Source organism: Canis lupus, chromosome 27 (assembly GCF_011100685.1).
Source record: "Canis lupus familiaris isolate Mischka breed German Shepherd chromosome 27, alternate assembly UU_Cfam_GSD_1.0, whole genome shotgun sequence".
NCBI classification, from domain to species: Eukaryota; Metazoa; Chordata; class Mammalia; order Carnivora; family Canidae; genus Canis; species Canis lupus.
In genome coordinates, this window is record NC_049248.1 from 44830958 (window position 1) to 44850742 (window position 19785).

A 19785-nucleotide genomic window follows, 5' to 3' on the forward strand; every position below is an offset into this window, starting at 1 on the left:
AATAAATCAATCTTTAAAAAAAATAATAATTTCTTTTTTTTATAGTTAGAGGATGCATATTACACTGTATATACCAAAAACCTATTACAGTAACTTAACCAGGTGTGTGGGTACTTAACTGTTTTTATGTAGCATGAAGTCTGAAGGTAGTGAGTCCAAAGTTCATGTGGCAGCTCAAGGTAACAGTAGAAACCCTGGCCATGTTTACTTTTGCCTTAGTGTGGGACAGCTGCCATGCTTGCAAGGCAGGTGCACCACCTTTGGGCATTGTGACTTCTTTCCAGACAAGATAAAGGAAGGAAAGGTGAAGCTTGATAAAGGAGGCAGCAAGCTTTTAATTGTTCCCATTTATTTATTGAAGATTTTATTTATTTATTAGTGAGAGACAGAGAGAGAAGGGCAGAGACACAGGCAGAGGGAGAAGCAGGCTCCATGCAGGGAGCCCAACATGGGACTCGATCCTGGGTCTCCAGGATCATGCCCTGGGCTGAAGGCAGCGCTAAACCGCTGAGCCCGGGCTGCCCTAATTGTTCCCATTTAAAGAGCTTTCCTGAAGGTCTTACCCAGCAATTTTTACAGCTGATTGGCTAACACCTTGTCACTTGGCTACTTCTTACCTGCAAGGGTACTTGGGAAGGGGAATATTTGTAACCTGACACTATGTTAACCTGAGAAAAAACAGGTGGTTTTTAGGCAGAAAGAGGAAGAGAATGAAAACTAGGAACGAATAATAGTATCTACTGTTGAGTACCATAGCCCAATGCATGCACATGCATACATATACCACGGAAACAATCACAGAGAATGAAGACTCCACCTAAATAATTATTTATTTAATTTTTAATTAAATATTTAATTATGCCCATTGTGGGGCTTAAACTCACTCATGACCCTGAAATCAAGAGTTGCATGGTCTTGGAACACCTGGGTGGCTCAGCAGTTGAGTATCTGCCTTTGGCCCAGGGCATGATCCTGGTGTTCTGAAATTGAGTCCCACATTGGGCTCCCTGTGTGGAGCCTGCTTCTCCCTCTGCCTGTGTCTCTGCCTCTCTCTGTGTCTCTGATGAATGAATGAATAAAATCTTAAAAAAAAAAAAAAAATTTCATGGTCTTCCAACTGAGCCAGCTAGGTGTTCCAAAATAAAACACTTTAAATTCAAATTAGAGTATCGTCTGGGTGGCTCGGTTGGTTGGGCATCTGATTCTTGAATTGGGTTCCAGTCATGATCTCAGGTTTGTGGGATTGAGCTCTGTATAGGGCTCCTTGCTGCTTAGGGCGTCTGTTGGAGATACTTTCTTTCCCTCATCCCCCCTTACCACATACTTACTCTCTTTTTCTCTTCGAATAAATATTTAAAAAATTAAATTCAAATTAGAAGATCAGGGTGCCTGGCTGGCTCGGTTGATAGGGCGTATGACCTTTGCTCTTGGGGTCATGATTTCAAACATTGGGCTTGGAGCCTATTTACTTACTTACTTACTTACTTAATTAATTCAAATTAGAAGAATCTCAGAAATGAGGTGATTGCAGAGAAAAGGAGAATTTTTTTTTAATATTTTTTTTCTTTATTTATTTATGATAGAGAGAGAGAGAGAGGCAGAGACACAGGCAGAGGGAGAAGCAGGCTCCATGCACCGGGAGCCCGACGTGGGGTTCGATCCCGGGTCTCCAGGATCGCGCCCTGGGCCAAAGGCAGGCGCCAAACCACTGCGCCACCCAGGGATCCCCAGAAAAGAATTTGAAGAGAGAAGTGACAGACCTCAGGAAAAAATTAGAATTAAGGGAAAAAATTATTTCAGAAATAAAGATGAAACTAAAAGGAACACATAAATGAAGAAGCATAACAGGTAATAACTCAGTAAAATAGAAAGTAAAACAATTTTTTTAAATGAGATAGAGTAGCTTTTTTTTTTTTTTTTTTAATTTTTATTTATTTATGATAGTCACAGAGAGAGAGAGGCAGAGACACAGGCAGAGGGAGAAGCAGGCTCCATGCACCGGGAGCCTGACGTGGGATTCGATCCCGGGTCTCCAGGATCGCGCCCTGGGCCAAAGGCAGGCGCCAAACCGCTGCACCACCCAGGGATCCCAGATAGAGTAGCTTTTAAAAATCAAAATAAAAGAGGTAAAAGGGATTGAGAAAAAAATACCATAATAGAAGGCAAAGAGGGGCACCTGGGTGGCTCAGCCAGTTAAGGATCTGCCTTTGGCTCGGGTCATGATCCCAGGGTTCTGGGATGGAGCCCCTCAACTTGTGCTATCGCTTTCAAATACATAAATAAGATCTTAAAAATAGTAATAGTAGGCAAAGAAAAACTGACATTTATATGAACAAAGTCTCCAAGGAAGAAAACAAAGCCATGGGACAGAAAGAAAACTTTGTGAAAGTGTGTCTGGGGAAATTGACCCAGAATGGCCAACATGGAGACATAGTTTAGTAAAACTGATAGACTTTTAAGGGCAAAACAAACCATTTGTGTATCCTAGTTTAAAAAAAAAAAAATCTAATCACTTAAAAAAGAAAGAAAATGGATTGTCACTAGACTTTTTTTTTTTTTTTTTTTTTTTTTAAGATTTATTTTATTAGGGATCCCTGGGTGGCTCAGCGGTTTAGCGCCTGCCTTCGACCCAGGATGTGATCCTGGAGACCTGGGATCGAGTCCCATGTCAGGCTCCCTGCATGGAGCCTGCTTCTCCCTCTGCCTGTGTCTCTGCCTCTCTCTCTTTCTCTCTCTGTCTTTCATGAATAAATAAATAAAATCTTTAAAGAAAAAAGATTTATTTTATTAGAGAGTGGGGGGAGAGGGGCATAGGCAGAGAGAGAAGCAAGCAGACTCCCTGCTGAGCATGGAGCCTGAGGATGAGGGAGAATGTGGGGCTTGATCCCAGGACCCTGAGATCATGACCTGAACTGAAATCAAAAGTGAGCTGCTTAACTGACTAAGCCACTCAGGTGCCCCCTGTCAGGTGCCCCCTGTCATTTTTTGACAGCATGTGTAGTGTCAGAATGCAATTGATGAACATTTAGGAAAATCAAGGAAATAAAACGTGAACCAAGAATTTTATATCCAGACAAGTAGACCCCTAAGTATAAGAACCACAGACCATTTATTAAAGACTGATTTATTTGTGGGAGAGACAGCACACAAGAGTAGGAGGAAGGACAGAGGGAGAGAGAAAATCTTGAGCAATCTTACAACCCCAAGATCATGACCTGAGCTGAAACTAAGAGTTGACACTTAAGCGACTGGGCCACTCAGGTGCCCTATATCAGTAAACATGTAAGAATTCAAGAAGTAGTGTTCATATGATCTCTTTTGTATGGAATCTACTAGAGCTTCAAATAACCAAAATAACTAGAGAACCAGACTATGGTGTCTGAATACTAATTTCTGTTAAAAGAAACTAGGGCTATTAGGAATACTTGAAGAAATAGCTGATTTTAGATCTAGAATAGGAAATTAATATTAAAGGTGGGATATTTTATCAAAGGATACAGGAGACAACTTGATAAATTTCTGTGACCAAGTGTTCCTACACTTGGTTTGAACATCAATAAGAGCAATAATTACAATGGATTGAAATATCAAATAAGTTTAAATCCTGAGATCATATTGATACAAAAAGGAATGACTGCAGGGACACCTGGGTGCTCAGGGGTTGAGCATTTGCCTTGGGCTCAGGGTGTGATCCTGGAGTCCCAGGATTGAGTCCCACATCGGGCTCCCTGCATGGAGCCTGCTTCTCCCTCTGCCTGTGTCTCTGCCTCTCTCTCTGTGTGTCTCATGAATAAATGAATAAAATCTTTAAAAAAAAAAAAAACAACAAAGGAAAAAAAAAACAACAACAAAGGACTGACTGCAGAGGGGTATGAGGGAACTATTTGAGATGGTAGAAATACTCTATATCTTGATTGTATTAAGTGATTATACTACTTACCTTATACATTTATATAAACCATGGTTTCTCAACCTTAGCCACATTAATATTTTGAACCAGATAATTCTTCATTTAGGGGGAGGAGAAGGTTGTCTTGTGCATTGTAGAATGTTCAGCAGCAGTAGATGTTAGATGTGACCATCAAAAATGTTTTCATATATTATCAGATGTCTCCTGGGAAGCACAATGGCCCTAGTTGAGAATCCTGGTCTAAACTTATTAATTGGGTGAATTTTTACTGTGTGTAAATTACATCTTAATAAACTTGATTTTTTTTTTTAAATAAGTAATCTCTGCACTCAACGTGGAGCTTGAACTCACCACCCTGAGTTTGAATTGCATGCTCTTCTAACTGAGCTTTTAGGCACCCCAATAAATTTGATTTTTAAGAAAAGGAGGAGTCCTTAGTGATTCTGCAAGGATTCTAGGAAATTAATTATTTTAGAAACTAGTAATCGACAGAGTCAAACATTTATTTTATCTCTTATGTAAAACTGTATCTCAGGCATAATCAAGTAGTCAAGATAGGGATGAATTTGGAGGCCATCTATATGTATTTTTTGGTATTACAGTTTATTACTCCCAGTTGTCAGCTTTTCTGCCATTAAAAGTATAATCCTGGGGCAGCCCTGGTGGCGCAGCGGTTTAGCGCCGCCTGCAGCCCAGGCCGTGATCCTGGAGACGCAGGATCGAGTCCCACGTCAGGCTCTCTGCGTGGAGCCTGCTTCTCCCTCTGCCTGTATCTCTGCCCCTCTCTCTCTCTCTGTCTCTATGAATAAATAAATAAAACCATAAAAAAAAAAAATCTTTAAAAAAAAAAGTATAATCCTTCTCTTCCTTTCTCTCTGATTTGCTACTTCTGATTCATTAGATATGGAAACTAGATTAATAGAATTATTATTCTGAAAAAGTACGTTGAATTATGAAATATCTGCTTCTCTTTTATTTCTTGATTTAGGTCTGTATTCCAGACCTGATATCCATCCCTCACACTAAGTGATGTGTTACCAGTATTCTGTTTGAATGTGGCTGAACACACAAACACTTTCTGGACTGAGATACAATTCTTTGGATTAAATCTATTGTGTAAAATGAAATATGTTCAGAAAACTCTGTGCTTAATATAGGTATAGTTTTGAAAATCAGTTATACTGTGTTAATATTTACTGAATTAAAGAACATGGTGTTCTCAGGGATCCCTGGGTGGCTCAGCGGTTTAGCGCCTGCCTTTGGCCCCGGGATCGAGTCCCACGTCGGGCTCCCTGCATGGAGCCTTCTTCTCTCTCTGCTTGTGTCTCTGCCTGTCTCTCTCTCTCTCTCTCATTCTGTCTCTGTCTCTAATGAATAAATAAATAAAATCTTAAAATAAAGAACGAACGAACGAACATAGTGTTCTCAAAATCATTCCAGAGACCAGATGAATAGAGGAGTGTATGGGAACTACCCTTTTGAAAATTCTTGAAGAAAAAAAAAAAGAAAATTCTTGAAGAGTTTCTCATTTCATCTTATTTTAGTATTGCCCACGTTTTTTCTCAGAGAATAGTATATTTGATTTATCATGGTGGTCTTAAAAGTTCATGACTTCAGCACACGTCTTCCCTTTGAAGAAACTGAAAAAGTGTGTTAACTACCATAGCTATTTCTATAACTGATGGCTAGAGGCAACCACTGGGCTGGGCGAGACTGTCATTAAAGTGTGCCTTTGGTTTACTTGTTATTTTCATCATGGAAAGGAAAATCTTTAATTTATTTCATTGCTTAACCAATGCCACATTTTAAGATAAAACTGTTCTTTTTCTAAAACTGTTATTAAAAGAGGCTGGAAACAGATTCTGGTCTGATGTTGATGCTTTGTTGGCATTTCATCCCTCATTTTATTAAATGAAACTCCTTTTATTTAATTAACCCCATTTCCAGTTTTCATATTTAAAAAAAATCCTTTGAAATCATATTAGGGGTCGAGGAAAATACTAGTTTTAACTGTCCATTTTGTAAGAATTTGAAAGAGGCTTAGAGATAAGGTTTTACAGTGTTCTAATATCTAAGTATTTCTTTGTTTCACTTTTTACTGACTCATGCCATATCCTGAATATTACACTTATGTTTCTCTTTTTTTAAGATTTTATTTATTAAAAAAAAAAGATCTTATGTATTCATTCATGAGAGACAGAGAGAGAGGCAGAGACACCGGCAGAGGGAGAAGCAGGCTCCCTGTGGGGAGCCCAATGCAGGACTTGGTCCCAGAACTCTGGGATCAGGCCCTGAGCCAAAGGCAGACGCTCAACCCCGCTGAGCCACCCAGGTGTCCCTACACTTATGTTTCAATAAAATGGAGAAAAATTTGCTTCTTTCCAATTGATTGGGACGGGGGAACTTTAGGGTTCAATAAATTGCTTCTTTGATTTTAATGGAGGAAGGGTAGTTTGGAAAGTACATCAAAGATAATTTGATTGTATGGACCATGGTTTTACTTTGTTTCTGAAACCTATTGTAGATAGCTGGATCTACAGTTTCATAAATTTCTCTTCTGAAGTTAATTTTTGATAGGTAACCACTGGTGATATTAATAGCATTCTGCTTACCTGTTGAGCTTTTTTGGGCTTATTTCAATTTCAAGAGGAGAAATTATCCATCCCCATTATGGGGAGCTTCCTCTCAGTTTCACATTTGGTTTTTAAGGCATTGATTAAAATAGCAGTGTATATCTTATTCCATGATTTCTCATTATGGTTTGCCCACAAGATAATTTCCTAATAATATTGGCTGTACTGTGTTAAATGTTATGACAGATACTATGCTAAGCACCTTATGTTATTACTTCATTTGTTTTTCACAGTAATTTTATGAGATGAATAATATTTCATCCCGGTTTTTACTAAGGGAGAAACTGATAACTAGAGAAGTTTTAACTGGCTCCCTGTCAGAAAGCTAATCAAATGACTCTTGCAGGGACTCCTATCTACAGCTGTCCTACTCCAAAACCTGTTCTTAACCCTGTACTCCCATCCTTCTAGTTTAGCTCTGCCAATATCATGAAAATCTTGAAACATTCCTATTTATTTGTTTGTTTGTTTGTGTATTTTCCAATATATTTTAATGCCATCAGCTGGTGCTTGGAAGTGGTAGAGTGAGGGGCACCTGGGTGGTGCAGTTGATTAAGCATTGGAATCTTGGTTTCCACTTGGGTCATGATCTCAGGGTCCTGAAATTGAGTCCCATGTAGGGCTCCACACTCAGCAGGGAGTCTGCTTAAGACTCCCTCTGGGGCACCCGGGTGGCTTAATCTGTTAAATGCCTGCCTTCAGCTCAGGTCATGATCCTAGGGTCCTGGGATTCGGCCTCACAGTGTCTGGCTCCTTGCTCAGCTGGGATTCTGCTGCTTTCTCTCCCTGTGCTTCTCCTCCAGCTTGTGCATGTGCTCGCTCTCTCTCTCTCTCTCTCAAACAAATAAAAAAACAAAAAGCTTTTAAAAAACAAAAAGCTGCCCCTCTGCCCCTCCCACTCTCTTTCCTTCTCTCAAGTAAATCTTTTTTAAAAGTGGCAGAGTGGGGATCCCTGGGTGGCGCAGTTGTTTGGCGCCTGCCTTTGGCCCACGGTGCGATCCTGGAGACCTGGGATCGAATCCCATGTCGGGCTCCCGGTGCATGGAGCCTGCTTCTCCCTCTGCCTGTGTCTCTGCCTCTGTGTGTGTGTGTGTGTGTGTGACTATCATAAATAAATAAAAATTTTAAAAAAATAAAAAATAAAAAAAATAAAAGTGGCAGAGTGAGGGCAGCCCTGGTGGCGCAGCGGTTTAGTGCCGCCTGCAGGTGGGGTGTGATCCTGGAGACCCGGGATCGAGTCCCACATCGGGCTCCCTGCATGGGGCCTGCTTCTCCCTCTGCCTGTGTCTCTGCCTCTCTCTCTCTCACTCTGTGTCTCTCATGAATAAATAAAAAATAAAAAATCTTTAAAAAAAAGTGGTAGAATGAGAAGGAAATCATGAAGAGAGCTTATTATTAGGTATAGTAACTCAGAATTATGTTGATGCACTGAGTAGAGTGGAGATTAGGTACAGAAGTAAAACCAAGAGCTGAGATTTGTAGATACTGTTTGTTCCTTTATACAACAGATAAAAACAAAGCAGACCAATCTCCACTTACAGAAATCTTAAGTATGGATAGAGTCATCGACTTTTTTACGAGATACTTTCATAGGTGAATACTTATTGTTTAGTAGATGCTTTGAAAACTTGAGGATATGTTATCTATTCCTTTAAAACATTACTTACTGGGGCACTTGAGTGGCTCAGCAGTTGAGCATCTGCCTTCGGCTCAGGTCGTGATCGCAGGCTCCCAGGATCGAGTCCTGCATCAGGCTACCCGCATGGAGCCTGCTTCTCCCTTTGCCTGTGTCTCTGCCTCTCTCTCTGTCTCATGATAAATCTTAATAAATAAAATATTTAAAAAGTCTGTTCACCGACCTAGAGAAGTGTTTGAAAATGTTAAGTGTGACCTATTAGTACTCATAAGATCAGTATACTGGGTCATGACCAGATTTAAGGAAAAAAAATTAAATAGAGCCCAGCAAATTTCAGAATACCCTTATTATAAAGGGTAAGCATTCTTTGTGAAACTTTTGTTTCAATTATGTATCCATGTACTAGGTCACAGGTCAAATATATATTTTACTGTGTGCTACAAGTTTAGAAAGTTTGAAGAACACTGACCTAGAGCTTTGTAGCATTTATCTATTTTAACCAGAACAGAAATTATAGTGATTTTTTAAAAGGTTTTATTTATTTATTCATGAGAGACACAGAGAGAGAGAGCACAAGGCAGAGATATAGGCAGAGGAAGAAGCAGGCTCCATGCAGGGAGCCCGATGTGGGACTCGGTCCCAGAACTTCAGGATCACACCCTGAGCCAAAGGCAGATGCTCAACCGCTGAGCCACCCAGGCGTCCCAATTATAGTGATTTTATACAGATTTTATCTTTAAAAGTAAATGACATCAAGTGACAGAATGTATGCTTGATATTTTCTTTGTTTTTCTAACATTGTGAAAATCATCTAGTCCCAAATCAAAACCTCCCTGGGATATATAGCTGGCTGTACGGAATTAACTTTGACCTCAGCTCTTTCCTCTGTTTATTGTGTCAAAATTGATAATATAAATGTACTATCCTCTGCTGAATGTTTGGTACAATTTTTTGCTCATTTCTGGAAGTTTTACCTCTGAAGTTTCAATTGTTTCTAGTTTGGAATTAGTGTTATTTTTAGTCCTTTCTATTTGGTTGGCTCTATAGTATTTTGGCACTGGGAATGAAGAATAGATTTGTTGGCCACTCACTCCGTAACAGTATGTAACTTTATCTCATTCTTTTTTGTGGGTGTATAGTATTCTGTTGCATAAGTTCATCATAATTTACTTAACTACTCTGATGTGTACCATTTGTTGCTAGTTTTTTGTTATAAAGCGATAGAAAGTATTATTGTCACTTAATTTTGTATATTTATGAATATATCCATAGGATATTGTTGATTCACAGTGGAATTACTTTGAAGATATATGTTTAAATTTTTTAAATGTAATTTTATTTTTTTAAGTAAGCTCTATGCCCAGCATGGGGCTTGAACTCATGACCTTGAGATCAAGAGTCATGTGCTCCACCAACTGAGCTGGCTGCCCCTAAATTTTTAATAATATTGCCATGGGCAGCCTGGGTGGCTCAACAGTTTAGCGTCGCCTTCAGCCCAGAGCCTGATCCTGGAGACCCAGGATCGAGTCCCACATCAGGCTCCCTGCATGGAGCTTGCTTCTTCTGCCTGTCTCTGCCTCTCTCTCTCTCTCTCTCTCTCTCTCTCTCTGTGTGTGTGTCTCTCATGAATAATTGGATGAAATCTTTGAAAAAAATATAATATTGCCAAATTGGACTTCAAAATGTGCTGATTTATCACCACCTATATATAAAAATGCCTATTTCTCCATGCCCTTGCTAATGCTATGTACTATTAGAGTTTTGGCTTTTCTTTTCCTTTTTTTTTTTAATTTTTTTTTAGTTTTGACTTTTCGTGGGGTTTTTATTTAACTTTTTGTGATCCGATAGGTGAAAAATTACGAAAGTTCCCTATAAAGAGTTGCATTTTAAAAATTAAATGAGGGATCCCTGGCTCAGCGGTTTGGTGCCTGCCTTTGGCCTGGGGCACAATTCAGGAGTCCCAGGATCGAGTCCCATGTCGGGCTCCCGGCATGGAGCCTGCTTCTCCCTCCTCCTGTGTCTCTGCACCTCTCTGTCTCTCTCTATGTCAATCATAAATAAATAAGTAAATTTTTTTAAAAAATTAAAATTAAATGAGAATGGGGTACCTGGCTGGCTCAATTGGAAGAGCATATGACTCTTGAACTCAAGGTTATAAGTTTGAGGCCCACACTGGGTATAGAGATTACTTAAAAAGAAAATCTTAAAAAAAAAAAAAAAAAAGAAAAAAATTAGAGGTGCCCGGGTTGCTTAGTTGGTTAAGTGTTTGACTCCTGATTTTAGCTCAGGTCATGATCCCAGGGGTGTGAGATTGAGCATAGCATTGGGCTCTGTGCTGGGCTTGGAGCCTGCTTAAGAGTCTCTCACTCTGCCCTCCCCTTCAAAAAAATAAAATTTATTTTTTTAAAATAAATTTTAAATGAGATTGACCATATTTTTACATATTTATTAACTCTGTATTTTCAGTAATGGTTCCTGAGATTTTTAAAGAATGGATAGCAGTATCAGTAAATATGGCTTCAAAGCTATGAAGAAATGGTGCTGTAAATGTAAAGTATCACTAAGTGACCACAACTTGATGACCTCCTCTACTTCCCACCTTGACTCTTTCTTTTACTCTCTTAATTTAAGGTGATCATGGAGCTCAGCTTGGCCTTCATGGAGCTGGTGGTGATGGAATACATGATGACACAGCAGGTGGAGAAGAAGGGGAAAACAGCCCAGATCCCCAGCCCCAAGCTGGTCGGAGGACTAGGCGGGAAGCATGCACCTGCCCCTACTGTAAAGACAGTGAAGGAAGGTAAGTTGTTTCTTACCAAGCCAGTTTTAAGAGTATAAAGGAGAAAAAATAATGGATTTGGAGGTAAGCAGAAGAGGGTTGATTTTTTTTTTTTTTTTTTTTTTTTTTTTTTAAACATTTAAGACTTGGCAGTGTTGCAAAGGGACCAGAGATAGTACAGTACACTTGATTGGGTTATATTAGGATTTTGTTTCCAGCTCTGATCCTTTCATCTACTCTAAATCCTTGGGCCTTAATAGGTGCCTGCCTTCTCCAGAGATAAGGTAATCAGATGGAGCCAGTGGTCAAATGATTATTACCATATGTCTGTTTTGAGATGGTTTTAACAATATTGCTTGTAAAATAGTCTTGCAAAGAAAAAGAAACATACCTACTGTAATTATTTTTTTTTTTACAGTGGCTGTGTGAGAATTATAAGGGTTTTCAGAGTTTATGTTCCCTCAAAATAGACATGCTTACTCCAGATAGAAAATTCTTCCATCATGGAATCTAATGTGTCATGTAGAACAAAGTTCTGACAAATATTTCTCATTAGTAGAATATTTTGGTTTTATTTAGTATTATCTCTGGAGAGTTCCAAGTTTGTTTTTCTTCAACTCACTGCTTTTGAAAAAGAATATAGAAAGTCATACAGATTTTTTAATGCCTTTGGAAAAAAATCTAAGTTTTGTCTCAACAGAAATAAGTACAAAAAGAAAAGCACCAAAACCAAATATAATTTAAGTTCCTTATAGGTCAACCCTACATTACAGAAAAAAATCTGAATCAGAAACACTGAGGGGTACCTGACTCAGTGAAGCATGTGACTCCCAATCTTGGGGTTGTAAGTTTAAGCCCCATGTTGGGTGTAGAGATTACTTAAAAATAATAAAATCTTTAAAAAAAAAAAAAAAACTTAAAGTGGATTTAAATTTTCAAAGGAAACTCTGATTTCCCCCTAATGTGATTTCATTTCCGTTATGGTTTTTTTTCTCTGCTGTTAAAACTCAAGAAAAGTCCCTCTTGGAAATCTCCCCAATACCCACTAATGGATCACACATGGAACAAATTGGTTTGGCAAAAACATTTCAGTACTGATTTCTGAGAGGAGCTTAGGGATTACTTTATATAGGGGGGAACTATATATATTGCTTTATATATATATATATATTTTTTTTTTTTTCTCCCCTACCTTAAATTAGGGTTTTTATTCTCCTCTTTTAACTTTTATCTAGCCCATCTTTCTCTTCCACTGAAGTCCCTGATAGTGCTCTGGCTTTTCAGCTTTTAATATTTACCATTTGGCTCTTGACCTTTATTTTAGAAAATAAGTTCATAGTTGTAAACCATTATATTTTCTTTAAAGTTCTCCATGAGGTGTTCAGGTGGCAAGATCTTTTGTTCCTTAAATAAGCTCTTAGCCAAAAATAGCACCATATTCACAGTTCTTTTTTTTTTTTTTTAATATATATTCACAGTTCTCATAGAAAATGCTTGTTTTGGGGCACCTGGGTGGGTCACTGGTTGAAGCATCTGCCTTTGGCCTCAGGTCATGATCCTGGGGTCTTGGGATCGAGTCCCACATCATTAGGCTCCCTGCAGGGAGTCTGCTTCTCCCTCTGCCTGTGTCTCTGCCTCACTCTCTGTGTCTCTCATGAATAGATAAATAAAATCTTGAAGAAAAAAAAGAAAAAGAACATGCTTGGGGGCATCTGGGTGGCTCATTAGTTGAGCGTCTGCCTTTGGCTCAGGTCATGATCCTAGGGTCCTGGGATCAAGTCCTACATCTGGCTCCCTGCTTCTCCCTCTGCCTGAGTCTCTGCCCCTCTTTGTGTCTCTCATGAATGAATAAATAAAATCTTAAGAGAAAAAAGAAAGGAAGAAAGAAGAAAAGGAAAAGAAGGGAGGGAGGGAGGAAGGAAATGCTTGTATTAAGACAAACTTTGTGAAAAATACAAGAAGCCTCACAGACTTCACAAGTCATCCGGAGAGCAATTATCTCTTCATACATCAAACATCAGAATTGATTAAGGAATAGAAAAACAGGAAATAGTAAATATCCAGTAGAGAAAAAATTTAAAACTTGAATTTGGGGTATTAAGAATCAGCATCAACTAAAGATCTATGTCTTTGTTTTATTTATTTATTTAGAGGGTACGAGCAGGGGTAGGGGAAAGGTTGAGGGAGAGAGAGAATTTCAAGCATATTCCATGCTGAGCGTAGAGCCCAGCATGGGACTCAGTCACATGACCCCAAGATCATGACCTGAGCCTATATCAAGAATCAGATGCTTAACTGACTGAGCCACCCAGGCACCCCTAAAGATTGATATTTTGGTACTAAAGAGAAGCCTGCCCTCCCTCCTTCCCTCTCTCCCTCCACCCCCAACATGGGGCTTGAACTCATGACAGCAGGATTAAGAGTTGCTTGCTCTATTGACTGAGCCCACCAGGTGCCCCAAGAGAAGTGTTTGTTTTTAAATAGAAATTTGGGTTAGTTTTGAGTGGGTCAGGTAATAAATGTTAACATTTTGGGGTTCTTTAATTCTTGTCTCTAGAATGCATTATGAATAGTTGTGTTCTTATTTTCAGAGGCTCTGGGGATCCCGGCAAAAAGAAACAGCACATTTGCCACATCCAAGGGTGTGGCAAAGTATATGGCAAGACCTCACACCTACGGGCACACTTGCGTTGGCATACAGGCGAGAGGCCATTCATGTGTACCTGGTCATACTGTGGGAAACGCTTTACACGTTCGGATGAACTACAAAGACACAAACGCACACATACAGGTGAGAAGGAGCCCCGGGAGGAAAGAAATAGTAATAGCATAAAAAGACACAAAATATATCTATGAAATAATTAAATTTCTGAGTAATTAAGTTTGAAAGTGAATATATGGAACATAAATGATTCGAATTGGAGTTTATCTGGAAAACCTTTCAGAAGGAAGGAGCTAGGTGTTCAGTGGGATTTTAAAGGAGGACCATGGCCCCATTATTCTTCTCGGTCCTACCTTACTTTTCTACTGTAGTCCTTCCTTTCTAGTACTCTTTGACCTTTACCTATTTTTCTGCCCCCACTCTCTCAAAAAGAAAAAGATACCAGATTTTTCTTGTTTTTATTACCTTCTAAGACTAATATTCTGTCCCATATAGTTTGAAAGCAGTAAATTGGACAAGGTAACCCTACTTCGTAAGATGTTCATTTCTTGTCTTCTTTCTCTTTTACCAAGGTGAGAAGAAATTTGCCTGCCCTGAGTGTCCCAAGCGCTTCATGAGGAGTGACCACCTGTCAAAGCATATCAAGACCCACCAGAATAAGAAGGGAGGCCCAGGTGTATCCCTGAGTGTGGGCACTTTGCCCCTGGACAGTGGGGCAGGTTCAGAAGGCAGCGGCACTGCTACCCCTTCAGCCCTTATTACCACCAATATGGTAGCCATGGAGGCCATCTGTCCAGAGGGTATTGCCCGTCTTGCCAACAGTGGCATCAACGTCATGCAGGTGGCAGATCTGCAGTCCATTAATATCAGTGGCAATGGCTTCTGAGATCAGGCACCCGGGGCCAGAGACATATGGGCCATACCCATCAACCCTGGGATACAAGGTAGCATGGGTCCAAGAGACATGTGGGAGAGAGAGCCATGAGGCATTAAAATGCATGGTGGTGGGAAGAATTGGGGGAGGGATACAAGAGATGGGGTCCTGGCATCCATCTATTATCATCAGTACCTCCTGAAGTGAGAAACGTTATTGAAAATTCTGTTGGTGCCACCCTTTATGAGCATTTGTTTGACCCCACACAGTTTCTTACACTTCTTTCCCCAGCTTTCCCTTCTTGCATTTCCCTTCTCAGCTCCCCCATGATGGATCCCCCCTTTCCTAAAGCCATCATGCCTTGATAAATATATATGATCATTGAAATACTTTTTAACAAAAAAAAAACCAGATTCTATATTATATATATATATATATATATATATATAAAAGATATATAGAGATGCATTTGCAGGGGTTGGCTGGGAGGAGGAAGGAGACCATTCTGTGACCAAAAATACCTTGGTCATTTTTTTATATTGCCTTATTTCCCTATGGCTGAGCCTTGTTGTGACACATCAAGCTTTTCTATAGATGTTGTCTTGGCTTCCCACCAGATTAAGCGTTCATATGCTCTGCTTTTAGTTTATATATACATACATAATGTTTTTTCTTAATTTTGTCTTTTTATTTGGGATCAGCTTCTTGTACTCTTTTCTTGACTCAACCTTTCTGTCTCCCTTTCTCTCACCTGATCACTTCATGTTTTGGTTTTGATAATGATCCCTGGATGAGGCACTTCTGTCAATCTTTTAAGGTCCTTGGTCCTAGCAGCAGAGTGGAGAGAGCCTTGAAGCCCAGGCTGATGCTTGAGTTAGCTGTGGAGAGAGTGTTCAAAATACTACTGACGCAGGCACCCTCTTGGCGCTGGAGAGTCCAAGGCACCTCTCCTCATTAGCTGCTCTAAGCATCAAGAGTCAGACGTCTTTCTATGGAATTGTACAAAAGACCCTTTAAAGGTTATATAATCTGGGATCAGTTTGTATAAATTGTCAAAAATGGTCAAGTAAAAGCTAGGGGCTTTCAATAGGAAAATGATGTGCTCAGAAGTGGAAGTGACTCAGAGTAGTCCAGTTCAGGAGTTAGTAGAGTATTTGGACATTTGTACAGCTGTCTTCCAAAGTAGCTCTGAGCTTTGGTGTATGGGTTTCTGAGGTCATATTCTGAAAGGAAATGCACTTCCTCTTTTGAACATCCCCAGTAGTTTCTTTCTCATGTTATTAAGGAACATCAGCCAATGAATCTGTTCGGGTTTCCATTCCGCAGAACTCCAGAGCATGTACTAGTGGCAAGGCAGAGGTTCTTTGACCTTTTCCCTTAACTCTTCCTTGGGTGGTTCCTGAGGGAAAAGGAAGCACACGATCATGGGAGTGATAGCCCAGAACAAAAAGAAATCTTGTCTTACCACTGTGGTTTATAAGAGAGATCGGGAGACACCATCCTGCTTTCTCCATGGCCTGATTCCTGAAGAGACTGATCCAAAAATTATAGCGGCAGGGAACTCTTAGTGCATTTGGCACTGAGATTTAAATGCAACCAGAGTTGTCCTCAAGGCCCAGCCATTAAAACGTTGTCTCTCTTGACCTTCTGGTATCCTGTCAGAGAGCTTTTCACTGTGAGGAAGTGTGGAAATGGCTGTGTGTATGTGTGTAACCTGTTAGGTTGGGGATAGGTTTTCTGTTAGCCTATACTAAAAAGAGACCTGCAATAAAAAATTGCCCTGATCTGATAGAAAATGAAGTGTTTGTGTATGACTGTGTGTGAGTGTGTGTTTGTGCCTGTATATATCTACACACAGATGAGAAATTATATTTGAAATTGTTGGAAAATAAATCAAATTCAGCTCAAAATGCCTTTCAGGCCCATTACCTAGAAATCTGTCTTTAAACCTGGGTATGTTCCTGAGGTCATTTCTTTGCTTATGCTAAATTAGTTACAATTAATGATGGGGGATATTCTACTGCACTTTTGAAGAAGAAACTATTTTTGTGTTTGAAAGTGAAACCAACATCCAGAACTATACCAGAGTCCTAGTTTCTTTCATAAGTCTTTTTACCTTGACTACAAATAGATGATGCTATGATTCTACTATATATTTTATACCAAATCTATTCAAATTAGGGTCTGGGTAAGTTTGTGTTGTTGTTTAACCTGAAATACAATAACTGTTAATATTCTAAACAGTAGTTCGCTCCATTTGGTCCTTTCTCTGCAGACTTTAACACGCTCAGGAATTATTTTGAGGAACTTTCCCCAGATCAAATTAATATTGAAATAAAAATCATCCATGCCCAGCCACCTATCACACACCCTTTATTCCCACTGAAAGGCAGAACTCAGAACCTGTTATTTTATGTCTGTAATCATGTACATGTAGGCATCTTTTGGAAGAAAGGGGCAGGATAACTCACCATAGCGTGTAGTATTTTGCTAGAGAATTTCAAGGAATGGAATCTTCCCCAGTATGAAATTATTTGATATAAACCAGCTTAATGATGCTGAGGACTACAGGTGTTTAGAAGGTTATCTCATGATGATTTTGTCTAGGTTGGAATGCTGGTTTACCCTCGACCCTCCATTAACATTGCTATAAGTGAATTCATAATCCGTTCTTTCCACTTACCCTCTTTCCTTATCACCAAGGAAGCTCCAGATCCAGTATCTTGTTTGGCCCCCAAACTGAAGCAGCTTCTGCTCTTGTCTCCCAGCAGCAGTGAGCCGCTCAGTCTTTTCCACAGGGAGTTAGGAGCCTACATTCCTTGAGTCATGAGCTTATTGCTGAAAATCCCTTTCCCTGAACATTTTGGCCAGCAGAAATTAATGTAACTGACAGGCATATTGATTCTAACATTTTTTTCATGAGTTGCTTTTTTATTTAAATTTTTTAAATGACCAAACCTGTGGGGCAGGGGATGCCCAGAGGAGTGGTAATATTAAAGCACTCATTCCCTTGCCCTTTCAGGTTGCCTATTCACATTCATCTGCGTGCCATTTGACTGTCTCACTTTTAACCCAGAGCAGTAACAACCCACACCATCTTCCTTCAGGGACCTCCCAGCTGGCACCCTGTTTGTGGGTGCTATGCAGAATGCAATTTAATGGATATTTCTCAGCCTGATTCAGAATAAATAGAACCCTTGATCCCAGAAAGTATAGACTGAAGTGTGGGGTAAAGATTATGATTGGGGGAGGGTTAGAGACAAAAGCTGTAAATTACTATGGCTGATTGATTTATTTCTACTATATACATATATATATATATTTTTTGCTTTTGTATATCCTATATAGGAAACTAAGCATTGTATTTTTTTAACAAATCTGAGAAAGCACTATGAACTGCAGATGTTTGACTTTCAGAATATATTTTGTATTGTTAATATCTTCACAATGTGTGAATACTGGAAGCTGCAGATCTTTGCTAGGACGCAATAAATTTATATACTTTGTGAGGGGTTCTTCTGGGGGTATTAATCAGGCCCCTGTTATGCTTTGGGGGAGCCCTGGTGCTACTCGCTTAGAGTTTTCATTCAATTTTAAGTACCCTGATGCCTTTTGGACCTTGGGATCAAAGCAAACAATTTTTGGAGATCCCGGTACCAAGGAAATGTGGATAGTCTAGCTGCCTCAAGTGAGGGACCCTTAGCATAGCTCTCCTTCCCCCTATTCAAAGCTGGGTAGCCTCTTGGGGTGGGGAAGAGAAATGTGAAATCTCAGAGTTTCATCTCCCTTAGAAGAGAGCCAGTAACTTATATGCAAGGATGAAAGGTGGCAGCAGTAGTTTTGGGGAAAGGGAGGAGGATATGGCACTCCTCCAATCCCGGAAAGCATTGCTTTTGAAACTGCTGATAAAACATGGGCAGGTTATTACTTTTGTTTTGGAGCCTGTGTTCTCTCTGGTGCCTCTCTTGGCTCTCCTCCTGGGGTACAGACCTCTTCTAGGAGGATGAGCAGACCAGCTTTGAGGTTGACCTGTTTCTTTTCTTTGTCTGCCTTCCCTAAACACCAGCCCCCAGGAGGATATTAAGCAGCCTTAAGCTTAAATTCCTACTCCCTCTTCCCAGTTTGGCTCACTTGCCTTAGAGTGAAGGCTAGGAAAGGAAAAAAAAAAGGGGGGGTGGGGATTCCCTAGCTTCATTCCTCCCCTAGATCTTTCCAGTTTGACTTCCCCAAACCCAGAAAGATTTCCTCTACCACATTCGAGAGAAATGAGTACCTTGTCCCCTTTTCCTCTTTCCTTATTGTCAAACAGTCCCAGCCTTCCTTGTCCCTTTTAAGTGAGAAGAGGTGTGGTGATCTGTCCCTCAACTCCCTTCAGTATCAAAAAAAAAAAAAAAAAAAAAGTGTAACAAATGGGGTTAAACTGCAGGTGGTGAGGACTCCATTGATACCTCTCCTGGGGTGTGTGTTTTCCTCCATCTCACCTTCAGGAATTACACTGTGCCTTCTCCACAGGGGAATGGGCTTTGTCTACCCAGCCCTCCACTTTCCCAGCAACTGCTCTTGAACAGTGTGGACAAGGGCAGGTCTTCACCTTTTTTCTCCCAGTGGCATCCTATAGCCCTCACCTGGAGTCTAGGCACAAAGACTTTGGGGGAAGATGGGGGAAATATGCTGAGATTGACCTGAGGAGACCCTTTTCACACACACCAATGGCAGCTGCCCCAGGGCCTGCTTCCTCTTACCCAGTCTGTCATCCTCTGGGAGGGAGGGGCAGTGCTCCAGTCTCTGGTGCCTAAAACAAGTTTATTTCTCTTTCTCAACACTGGCGATAACCAGTCTCCATACCACTGTTGCCTTTTTAAACCTCTTAATATTCTCATGCTGTGTTTGTTGTTGATTCCAATCCGATTATCACCAGGGCTGTGTGGGGAAATACTTTTAAATGCTCTCTCATCTTTCTTGCTCTTTCCCCCTCACCTGATCTTGTGTATGTATGATGCTAATCTCTTGTCTTTCGGTTTCTTCCTGCTCTTTTGTATCTTCCTTCTTGTCTCTCCCCCTACCCTTTTGTCTCTGGGTGTTTTGGGGCTTTTTTTTTTTTTTTTTTTTTTTTTGGCCTTTTTGTACAAAGATTAGTTTCAATGTAGTCTGTAGCTCCTTTGTAAACCAATTAAAAAAATTTTTTTTTAATAAAAAAGCCATGTCTCTGGTGTGTTGACAGGGTGGGAATGGGGAGAATGTGGTTATAACTTCATACACTGTACCCAACAGAGGTTTCCAGGTACACTGTT

General features: G+C 40.1%; 1 protein-coding gene across 2 annotated transcripts in view; it reads left to right on the forward strand.

Annotated features, from left to right (window-relative positions):
- Positions 1-18894, forward strand: part of SP1 (Sp1 transcription factor) — a 44189-nt gene extending 25295 nt beyond the window's left edge. For both annotated transcript variants that reach the window (XM_038577785.1, XM_038577786.1), the window contains exons 4-6: positions 10811-10979; positions 13550-13749; positions 14193-18894. In XM_038577785.1, coding sequence (XP_038433713.1) covers positions 10811-10979; positions 13550-13749; positions 14193-14506 — 683 coding nt within the window. In that variant the 3' untranslated portion in view covers positions 14507-18894. The remainder of the gene's footprint in view (positions 1-10810; positions 10980-13549; positions 13750-14192) is intronic.
- The last annotated feature ends 891 nt before the right edge of the window (positions 18895-19785 follow it).